Below are 11764 nucleotides of genomic sequence, written 5' to 3' on the forward strand. Positions count from 1 at the left end.
TGGGATTCCTTACTTAGGAACCACCGGATTCTCATCACAGGAAATGTAAGGATATCTATGGGTTGGATCTATTTCCAGGGCACTGTCATGAGCTCAGTATGACCTGACTGATAATATGTTAAAGATTTTTAAGTCCTGAGTAAGCTCTGCTGCCCAGGGATGCAAAAGTATCTAGAATAAAGAGCCAAGTCAGAGGGTTGAGGAGAGGCAGGCCCAGGAAGCACATTTGCATGGCGGCCCCTCCCTCCTCTGAGCAAGGGGAAGGGGATAAGAGAGGTCTTGGGGAGCCAGGCCCAGGGTTGGGGTCTCAGAAGGCAGTGCTGTTGGGGCATCTGCACCATGGCCTGGGCTCTGGTCCTCCTCAGTCTCCTCACTCAGGACACAGGTGCGGCCTTCAAGGAAGAGTCCACAGGGACATCTGGACTGATCTTTGTCTGCTCTTCAGACTCACTTGGGCCCCCGGCACTGAACTCACTAGAATATGTTCTTTCTCTTTTCAGGGTCCTGGGCCCAGTCTGCCCTGAATCAGCCTCCCTCAGTGTCCGGGGATCTGGGACGCACAGTCACCATCTCCTGTGCTGGCAGCAGCAATGACATTGGGAGATATAATTACGTCTCCTGGTACCAACAGCTCGAAGGCACATCCCCCAAACTCCTGATTTATAATGTAAATTCCCGGCCTTCAGGGATCCCTGATCGCTTCTCCGGCTCCAAGTCTGGCAACACGGCCTCCTTGACCATTTCTGGGCTCCAGGCTGAAGATGAGGCTGATTATTACTGTTGCTCATATGCTAGTAGTAATACTCTCCACAGTGGTTCAAGTTTATGGGGAAGTGAGACCAAAACCTTCTCTGTACTCACAGGCTCCCTCCTTGCTCTGAAGATGTTTCCAACCCTGTGCAGAGGGGACTTCATGCAGCATGGTCTTGAGAATTCAGGTCTCTGTTCCTCTTCCTTCTCAAGATAAAGTAAAATGAAACACATTCTGCCAAATTGTCTGGGAAATGACAGAGCCTATTTGCTTCTTTGATATGGTCCTAGAAAGTGATTCTTTCCAACTCTGCAATGGCGGGAACCAAGGACCAGGAAGTGCCTGTGCAGTGCACTTCCTGCAATTCCCAGGGAATCCTCACTTTAAATGGCTCCATCTCACACACCAGTGCAGCCTGGCTTGAATTCAGTTTTCCAGAATTGATGTTGTCTTATTAAATCCAGTTTCCAACTTTCTCTTTTTTGGTTTATTGGGCGGGGGGTGCGGTAAGGGTTTTTTTCAGTTATATTTAGATAGCATACAACTCACAAGTTTAAAACAACGGCTCTTAGTATATTCTCCAAATTGAGAAGACATCACTGCTATCACATTTCTATTGTCCTAAAAAGAAATACTGTAACTATTGGCATTCATCTTCCATTTCCCACCAATTTGCTCAGCCTCTGGTAATCAATGATCTACACTCTGTCCCCATAGCATCCCCAGTTTGAACATTTCATATAAATGGAATTGCACAATAGGACATCTTTTGGGAATGACTTTTTTCACTCGGAATGATGTTTTCAAGGTGCATCCATGTTGTAGCATGTACTAGTATTTAGTTACTTTTACTACCAAAATATATCCCATTGAATGGATAACTCACATTTAAGGATTGAAATATAAGACATTTTTCAGTTGTTTCTACCTTGCCCTAGCCAACATGAGCCTCCTTGGTGAGCCATTCTTCAGCATGTCAGTGACTGAAGTAATACCACCTGAGAAAAGATCTAAGACATAGCTGAGGGAATGAAGATAAAGGGAAGGGTTTTCTTCCCCAATGTCCCTTCATCTTTAACTCCACATCCAAGGAATCTGAACAGGAGAGAATATGATTTGAGACTCTGTGACAGGTAGAATCTTCCCTCCCCTGAAATCAATGAGCCCCTGTCCTGGCAGCAGCCCTGCATGTGGACTGTCTGCCCCCAGGGTAGGCTCTTTCCAAAATGGCTCCTTTGTTCCACAAGGAAGAGTTATCTAGTATGCATGTCCCCATGTCACAGAGGTCCCCAAAACATCTGATTTCCATGGGTTATAAACCCAATTTCTGGGTGAAATGCCAATGATAAAAATTGCAAAACAACACATATACAAAAATGATGGCCAAGAATTCTTCATGCATTGAATGAACCTGAGCATGGTCTCCAGAACCTTGGTCAGGACCAAGTCTCTTCCCGGTTGAGCAGAACTTTCCATGTTAAGCACTGGAAGTGCCACATCTTGGCAATGACCTCATTCATGGGCAAATGGGGATGGATGTTCAGTTTAGCATAGATCCTAGTCTCTCTCTCCCATAATGTTCTTCTATGAATTATTTTCAAAATCTGTTTCAGTACCTTCTCTCTTTCCCTGATAAATGATCAGTACCTTCATACTTAAGTCATCTAGACTGGAAGAGCAACACACCTTGATTACTAGCAGTGGGTTAAAGTACTCTGCAATGTGGCATGTGCTAATAGAGGCACAGAATAACTTCCTGAATCACAGCTTCATGTTTGTGTAAGGCGATCAGAGGCTGTGCTTGACCTTAGGGTATGTGTCCTCATGTGGAAATTCTGTAGGAATTAGGCCCCTCCAAAGGGGCCATTGTCTTGTGAGTTTCTAAAGCAACTGTTATGAGAAATTCTTCCTGACTCAAATAGCATCAGTGTCCTTTTTATAAAGTATCTGCTAATGCATAGGAAGGCAGGTGTGACCATTGCCTCTACTAGCGTGCCTCCTTTTTTTTTTTATTACATTTTTAAATTTATTTTTGAGAGAAACAGAGCACAAGTGGGGGAGGGGCAGAGAGAGAGGGAGACACAGAATCCAAAGCAGGCTCCAGGCTCTGAGCTGTCAGTACAGAGCCCGACGCAGGGCTCGAACTTACAAACCGTGAGGTCATGACCTGAGCTGAAGTCGGTCGCTCAACCGACTGAGCCACCCAGGCGCCCCTAGTGTGTCTCCTTTTAAGGTGAGACCACCATTTCCTCTGGAGAAGGTAGTTATTATGTTTAGAGTAGGAACCATTACCAAGAAATATAGAAGCTAGATGTTGAGTGAACAGGATTGCTTCCAATATGAAATTTCTAGAGCTACAAAGCCCTTTGTGTCTTGTGTATATGAGTCTCGAGGTATAGGAAAAGCCTCTAGTGTTGTCTCTAGGGTTCAATATTTTTATAAAAAGATGAGAGAATTGTTACTTTTAATAGAGTCAATGTGAAATAACCAGGTTTTTCTATAATCAGAGTATCTACTAGTGTTTTTCTGGTCAATGCAAATAGGGAATCAGCACCTTAGGGCAAGAACATTCATGAGTCCATAGAATACCTGAGTTAAGTGCCACTCATTTTACATTGCATCTGTTCTGGTAATTTTATCTTTCTTTTTCCACTCACTTTCTATAGTTATGGAACTATCTTGTTTCATTAAACCTGAATGATAAGGATTTAGGGATTGATATTTGTGTATTTTTGGTTTATTTGCTTTAGCTTTATTGGTCATTAATCATATTATGTTCAAATGGTCATTGGAGATACTCTTGCCACTTATTTGAATATTATGCCTTATTGTGTGGTCAAAAGAACCCAGAATAATTAAAAAATATAGTGTTTCCTGCACCATGGGGACCTGAGTTTGCTCTTTGTACTAACAGAGCATGGGGCAGAAGAAAAGGTGGCTCCGACTGTTCCCAGGAAACCTTTCTAGTGATCTCAGGAGGCAAGGACCCAATCTATAAGACCACTCACTCAACCCCAGAACTAAATGATGGATTTATGAGAATGTCATTAACAGGTTACCATTTTATTACTATATGAGGAATAGACATTATTATCTAGATTCATTCTGTAGTAATATAGTACATACATGCTCAAAACACACATGAACAATCATTTCAAATAAAACAGCTAGCTATCACTTCCTCCTACTACACATCCTCTTTCCCTCAATCCCATATCCACCAGTTATTTCTTTCTATCTCTGGCCAGGGCATCACTTTTCTTGTGTTCTTTAAATGTCCTTCATAGGGTATGAACAAGGACACTAAAATAGTTTCATAAGAACATTCACACTCTATAGAAATATGTCCATTTTCTGAGTGGGCATTTCCATTACCATTCTGGCAAAGAGTAGTCAGCCCTGATTAGAGTCTTTGCCCTAAACCCATCTCTTTAGGAAACACACGAGGTCAAAAATCCTTTTGTGGATGAAGAGGCTGTATTTCAAGATGACACACAGCTCCGAGGGGAGATCTTCTCAATATGCACTAAGGGGCAGGATGAAGAATGTCCAAGTCCCTGTGATCAATAGAAATACTCTCTGTTGAATTGTCTGGGGACAGTCACAGCTTCCTCTTTGCCTGTATGTTACAGCTCCAGAAGGTAGCTCTTTCCAACTTCTCCACAAAGAACAGAGGCACAAGGAAATGCCTACTCAGTGCAATTTCCATAACTGTCAGGAGAATCCTCACTTTAAATGCCTCCATCCCATCTCCCACACCAGTGCAGACAAGCTTATACTTAGGTCATGTAAATTGTCATTGACTTATTCTCTACTCCACCATGCTATAATCAAAATGGCCCTCCTTGCAGGGTTATTCTTGTGTTGAAGCAAAAGCATTTGAAAAAACATCAGATGATATTGCCTAGGGAATGATGACCAAAAGACATTATTTTTCTGTCTAGAGTTCCTCATCCTTGACCCCATATCCAAGAGATTTCATCCAGGAATATGACACACATTGAGCTCAGTTAGATGTCTGAACCCCCTCTGCTCAGATGCCTGAACCCCTATCCTAGAAACCACCCAGCATGTTTCTGTCCCCTCATTAGAATGGGTGCTTTCCAAAATGGCTCCTCTGTTGCACAAGGGATATTTTGTGGGTCATTCCATACATCCTCTGGAATTCTAAAGGATATCTGATGTCCTTAGCTGTCCCCTCAAATGTTAGCTAGATTTCCATTTATACTGAATTGGTATGTACACATCACATTAAGTGTCTGTTCAAGAATTTGTTGGACTCCTAATTGAAACAGGGCTTGAGTTCAAGAGACATGATAGGGTACCACCTTCACTTTACCAGTTTTAGCATGGCAACCCATGTCTGGCATACCTGACTGTTGTTCACTGTGTTTAAAAGCTCAGTCTTTGTCATACATTAATGTACTTAATTTTTTTTTCACAATCCCTTTCGCATACGGCCTTTATGATGTCAAGGTATGTTCCATCAACTTCGACGAGGATTTTATCAAGAACAGATGGTGTATTTTGTCAAATATTTTTTCTGCACCTATTGAGAGGATCATATGGTTCTTACCCTTCCATTTATTAAGGTGGTGTCTCATGTTGATTGATTTGTGAATATTGAACCATTTCTGGAACCTACGAATACATCTCACTTGATCGTGGTGAATAATTTTTTTAATGTACTGTTTGATTTGGTTTGCTAGTATCTTCTTGAGAAATTCTGTAGCCATGTTAATCAGGGATATTGGCCTGTAATTCCCCTTTTTAGTGGGGTCTTTCTCTGGTTTTGGAATCAATGTAATGCTGGCCTTGTAGAAGGAGTATCAAGTTCTCCTTCCATTTCTATTTTCTGGAACAGTTTGAGAAAAATATGTATTAACTCTTCTTTAAATGTCTGGAAGAATTCCCCTGGGAAGCTTTCTGGCCTTGGACTTTTGTTTGTTGGGAGATTTTGATTACTGATTAAATTTCTTTGCTGGATATAGGTCTGTTCTAATTATCTACTTCTTCCTGTTTTTGTAGTTTGCATGTTTCTAGGAAATTGTCCATTTCTCCATATTGCTCAGTTTGTTGGCATATAATTTTTCATAATGTTCTCTTAATAATTGTTTGTACTTATGTGGTATTGGTTGTGATCTCTCCTCTTTCATTTGTGATTTTATTTAGTTGAGTCATTTCTCTTTTCTTTTTGGTAAGTGTGGCTAGAGGCCTCTCAGTTTTATTAATTCTTTCAAAGAACCAGCTCTTAGTTTCATTGAGCTACTCTACTTTTTTTGTTAGCTTGTTTCTAGATCATATTTTTCTGCTCTAATATTTATTATTTTTCTTCGCTGGCTTTAGGCTTCATTTGTTGTTCATTTTTCTAGCTCCTTAAGGTGTAAGGTTACTTTGTGTATTTGCAACTCTTCTTGCTTCCTGAGGAAGACCTGTATTGCAATATACTTCCCTCTTAGGACTGCCTTTGCTCCATCCCAAAGGTTTTGGACTGTTGTGTTTTCATTTTCATTTGCTTCCATGCATTTTTTTTTAAATTTATTCTTTTAATTTCCTATTTAACCCATTCATTCTTCAGTCAGGTGTTCTTTTTTTTTTTAATTTTTTTTTAACATTTATTTATTTTTGAGACAGAGAGAGACAGAGCATGAATGGGGAGGGGCAGAGAGAGAGGGAGACACAGAACCGGAAGCAGGCCCCAGGCTCTGAGCCATCAGCCCAGAGCCCGACACGGGGCTCGAACTCACGGATCGCGAGATCGTGACCTGAGCTGAAGTCGGAGGCTTAACCGACTGAGCCACCCAGGCGCCCCAGTCAGGTGTTCTTTTAATCTCCATGTCTGCTCACTTTTGGCCCCACCATCACGACAACGGAGGCTTTGTTTTTTATTGCTGTTGACAACAGACCTCAGATGGCTGCTGCAGCTCCAGCTATCACAACCAAGTACAGGGAGAGAACACTGCATAATTCTACTCTGTTTCTTCCCTCACAAGAGTAAAAGTCCCCTAAAAGATCCCCACCCAAATGATACATTCAAGGGGCCAATTCTTGGCCACAGGGCCAATATTGACGTCTCAAGAGAGACTTGACAATAGCAATAGTATGGTTTCTAAATGAATATGGAAGACGAGATACAAGTAGGAGAGGTTGGAGACTGTCTCCGGTACCAACAAAGCAAGACTTCCACTCTGCTGCAGCAGTCCTAAGATGGAAACTCTGACCCAGGGCCCGTGTCCTGTTCACACTGATTTCCCAGGATGCAATGTGTCCCAGACTAAGAGGATCTGAATTAGTGTTTGTTGGACGAATGTTTTCCTCTGTCTTGGGAGCAGTAGCCGTCATCACACTATTGGCGACACCAGCAGCCAGTGCCAGTTAGAGGCAGTCCCTGGCTTCTGTGTAGCTTTGTGTCACGCCTCAGAACCACTCCCACGGCCACCCACCTCCCCAGAGACAGGAGCAGTGATACCGCAGATGGGCCCTGCCTCCTCCTCCTCCTCACATGAGCCTCTTCCTACTTGCATGGATAACCTGACCTCCTCCTGCCTGGTCTTGAGGCTGACAGAGGCCCCGCAGAGAAGAGGAATTCCTTCCCTGGGGTCAGCAGTCCACGAATCAGGGAATCAGGGTCTGAGCACTGGGTTCTGAATCTCCACCCGGACAAAGGATTTCACTGGGCCTCGGGCGGTCAAGTGGAGCAGCCACCAGGGGGCAGCAGAGATCACCCGGCAAAGCCCCCTGCACATGGGGAGGGTCTGGGCAACAGGGCATATGCAGGGAGGGTTAGTCATGAGACTTGACTGAAAAGTGTAGGTTGTCTATGGCATCACCTTTGACTCTGGTGTAAGCTACTGGTTCAGTGTCTCTCAGATTTGTCTCCTGTATAATGTGCTCCTGTCTCTAGCACAGATCCAGCAATTCCTGCCTCTCCAGCCCGGCCCACAGCTGCTTAACTCAGCCACTGTCCAACCTTGTTCAAGGTGGGTCTGCCTCTGGCATTGAGAGCCCCCTAGGCATACTGAGGCACAGCATCGATGGCCTACCCCAGGAGCTCTCCCTCAGGATACAGTCCTACAGAACTTCAATAGCTCGTTGAAACTCCGTGTGCACTTGACAAGGGAGGAATTTCTTCAAGTTCTGAAGTTCCTCAACATAGACCTGGGGTAGCACACTGCATTGACCTAAGTTCCCCAGTCACCTAGAGAGTAAACATTCTGTAATGGGTTCACAAAAGACAGACAGAGGTGCCTGGATAGCTCAGTCGGTTGACCACCCAACTCTTGATTTTGGCTCAGGTCAGAATCTCACAATTCACGAGGCCAAGCCCTGCATCAGCTTCATGTTTGTAGGTTGAGCCTGCTTGGGATTCTGTCTCTCCTTTATCTCTCTCTCTCTCCCCCTCTCTCTGCACCTCCCCTGCTGATGTGTGCTCTCTCTCTCTCTTTCTCTCTCTCAATAAATAAGAAAATCTAGAATAAAAAAGACAGAAACAAAATGTAGACAGATTCCATCCTTGAACTCTGCTGTGTTGACACCCACTCAGGAGCCAGGCAAGGACAGGGAGAGGGATGGAGTGTAGGCCCCAGACTATGGGATCACAGGGTGAAGCATATCCTTTGGGCTGAGGGTGGGTGTGCAGGGGCCGCCCCTCCCATCTCTGTGTCCCTTGGGGCTGAGCCCATTTCTGAAGCCACGAGGCTCCTCAGCAGCATCCCCTGAGCCCTGGCTGATTTGCATGAACAGCAGGTATCTCCAGCAAGGGGATAAGTCAGGCCTGGGAGGAACCCTGCCCAGCCTCAGGACCTCAGGGAACAGAATCGAGGCACCTCCACCATGGCCTGGATCCCTCTCCTCCTCGGCCTCCTCGCTTACTGCACAGGTGCTGTGCCCAGGCTCACACCCACCCCAGGCCCAGGGTTCCGGGACAAGCCTGGTCCTGACTCTGAACTCAGCAGGGGAGTCTCAGTGGGGACAGGATGCTCAAGACCCTGCTGTAGGATGGGGGGCTGGTGGGGTGATAGCCCCCCCACTGTGCTCACTGATCTGTGTGAGCCCTGAAGGGCTGCACCTGCCCAGGGAAAGGAGGGGGGTGGTTCTCATTTGTTCAAAGGCTCCATCCACCAGGCGGGCCCAGGGGTCCCAGGGACTAAGATGACAGCAGAGTGGACACTGGGGCCTAGAGAATCACTGGAGCTTAAGCCAGGCAGGTGGGAGTGTTCAGGGGATGACACCCCAGGCTGGAAACCCACCTCTCACCTTCTCTCTTGCAGGCTCCGTGGCCTCCTATGTGCTGACTCAGCCCCTGTCAGTGTCAGTCAACCTGGGAAAGACGGCCAGGATCACGTGTGGAGGAAACAACATTGGAAGTAAATATGCTTACTGGTACCAGCAGAAGCCAGGCCGGGCCCCGGTGATGATTATCTATGATGATAGCAAAAGGTCCTCAAGGACCCCTGACCGATTCTCAGGCACCAACTTGGGGAACACGGCCACCCTCACCATCAGCGGGGCCCAGGCTGAGGACGAGGCCAACTATTACTGTCAGATGTGGGTTGGCAATAATGATGTTCACAGTGATACAGGCAGATGGGGAAGTGAGACACAAACTCTTTCCCCATCTGTGTCACACTCTCCTTCATCCCCTGGAGGCTTGGGGACAAAGCAGAGTGGGTCTGGTCAAAGTTCCTGGAGCTGAGGTCCCCAGGTTGCCCCCTCCCTCACAGCCCTCTAGGACAGGGATGGTCACAGAACATATGTATAGCTGACAACACTAGGCTTCCCTGGTTCTCTGGGCCTGGGACTGAACTGAGGTCACAGCATAGGGGGAGAAAAGACACAAGAGACTTTTGTCCAGTGGTCATCATCTCTGCATTTCCATGGGGTGGTCGTGGGCTACTGCTCATGCAACTGACCAAAATTAGAGCCCCAAATTTCCCAGCTCACCTGAGGTCTTGAAGCCCTGATGCCATGAGTGCACCTACCTCCACCTGAGTGGAGCAGACGGGTGCAGTAGACACTGGGGCATTACCCACATCCCCCCTTCTGGGCTCACGTCCCCACCCATTGCTGCCTGGAGCCCCTGACAGCTCATAGGGGTGATCCTCCCTGGGAAGTGCTCTTGGTTCAGAAACTGACTCCTTAGGATATGGCCCTTCTCAGAGAGGTTCAGTCAAATGATCTCTTGAAGCCTAGATCCAAGGCCCTGCCTCAGTTCCAATGTCCTAAAGGGTCCCCATTTTAGAGCTCCCTGCAGGAATGAGGCCTCATCTGATGTTCCACACCATGTGGGTTGCTCTCCTACTCCCCAGTCTGGCTTCACTTCTTCCAATTTCTTACGCATGCACTTCTTCATCTCAGAGTCTCCTTCCAGGAACCCAATCCAGGATGGCTGGCATCCCAGACACGGTCCTGAGAGACCTGAGGAGGCCACTATATACACACAAAGTTGGGCTTTCTTCTACAAAACCCAGTGTGCATGTCCAGTCTCCAGACAGATAGGATTGTTTCTTGTATTTTTAACAATGAGAAACATTTTAAACAATGAGAAAAGATGCACATACTAGATGCTCTGGGTTTTGACAGACAGAGAGCCACATCCATCCTGCGGGTGAATGGGGGACATTGGGGCGGTTGCCTCCTTCTACAAAGTGACCAGAAGATACACAACCATGGGAGTGAGACACAAAATGGGTGCTGCCTCACTTCCACCCCCCAAATCATGCACAGGAATCTCTCTTTATACCCACCCTAACCAGAAATATAGACAGAAAACATTTCTGTGAAATACAGTTCAGCCTGACACTTAATACGCCACCACAGTCAACCCCTGTCCACATGAAATCCACCCAGATGCACGCAAACCAAGTCTGTAGATGTAGGGAATATCAGTAACCATGGTCCACCTGATATGATGAAACTATCCCATGACAACCACATATATGCTCACCCTGCCCCCTAAACAGGATAGGAAATACACTTTTGTCTGCTAGGGATATTTATTTTTGTCCTAGACGATTTGCTATCCTATAACTTCAATATTGAGATATAAAGTTACATACTGTTCACACATTTGATGTTAGATGATAATGAGACGACACAGAGAAGAAAATGAACACATACGATTACTGTATATCCAAACACATTCCTACAACATAAGGAAGAAACACTTGTTCCTTTTATCCTGTTCATTTCTACAGCTACCCTGTGGTTAGAGTGGTGTCTATAACTACCTTCGTCACCACGCACTCGATATCCCTCTTTCCACAGCAAACATCCCAGCCAGTTAGCACAACTAAGCCTTCATTCAAGAAAGTTAGTCGATCGTCAGACCTGCTGAATTGGATTGTGGTGCATTGATGACTATAATGCAGACCCAGGGAATATTAGGGGATCTTCTGAATCCATACACACTCCTTCTTGCCCCAGTTGTGCACTAGAAATGCAACTCCCCATTTATCACCGTGAATTACCCCAGGAAGTGCCCCCGACATTTCCTGATGATTCACCCCAGGAGGTGCCTAAAGTAGACAAGGCACACTGCTTGCCTCCAGAGCTGTGCAGACCATATTCCCAGAGATATCACCCCATCCACAGCACACACTCCATGTGGCTGGTGAAAGAGTCTAATCTTAAATCATTCCTTCCACATCACTACAGGGACTAGCCCTTGAATCGAACTTGCTTGACCAGGTCAGGACAGTTAAGCCCCATGTTCCAGGTGGCCAGAAAGGACCTGGGGAGACCAGGAGAGGAAGTGACATTTTCCATGGTGGCCTAGACCCCTAGACTGCGATGCTCAGTGAGCACACAGTCCCCCGAGGAGGGGGGGTCTCCGCAAGATGCAGCTGCAGCAGGTCGGGGTGGGGTCCGGGCATCTGCATGCGGAACAGCTCCCAGGGCCCTGTGGTGCTGATCCTCCCAGGACCACACTCTGCGTGGCTTCACGCCTGCTCCCCTGCTCCCAGCACAGGTGAGAGGCCCACAGGGAGGCACAGTGTGAGGCACAGATACCCT

General features: G+C 46.2%; 2 gene segments (V, D, J or C); both read left to right on the plus strand.

Moving 5' to 3' along the window:
- Nucleotides 1-266: 266 nt before the first annotated feature.
- LOC121010109 (immunoglobulin lambda variable 2-23-like) lies at nucleotides 267-7847 on the plus strand. The segment is given in 4 exon segments: nucleotides 267-385; nucleotides 501-794; nucleotides 5269-5280; nucleotides 7732-7847. Coding segments are annotated over 4 exon segments (468 nt in total).
- A 657-nt stretch (nucleotides 7848-8504) lies between these two features.
- On the plus strand, nucleotides 8505-9461 carry LOC121010133 (immunoglobulin lambda variable 3-9-like). The segment is given in 2 exon segments: nucleotides 8505-8630; nucleotides 9022-9461. Coding segments are annotated over 2 exon segments (471 nt in total).
- Nucleotides 9462-11764: the final 2303 nt, after the last annotated feature.

Source organism: Herpailurus yagouaroundi, unplaced genomic scaffold (assembly GCF_014898765.1).
Source record: "Herpailurus yagouaroundi ecotype Mexico unplaced genomic scaffold, PumYag 191, whole genome shotgun sequence".
Taxonomy (NCBI): Eukaryota; Metazoa; Chordata; class Mammalia; order Carnivora; family Felidae; genus Herpailurus; species Herpailurus yagouaroundi.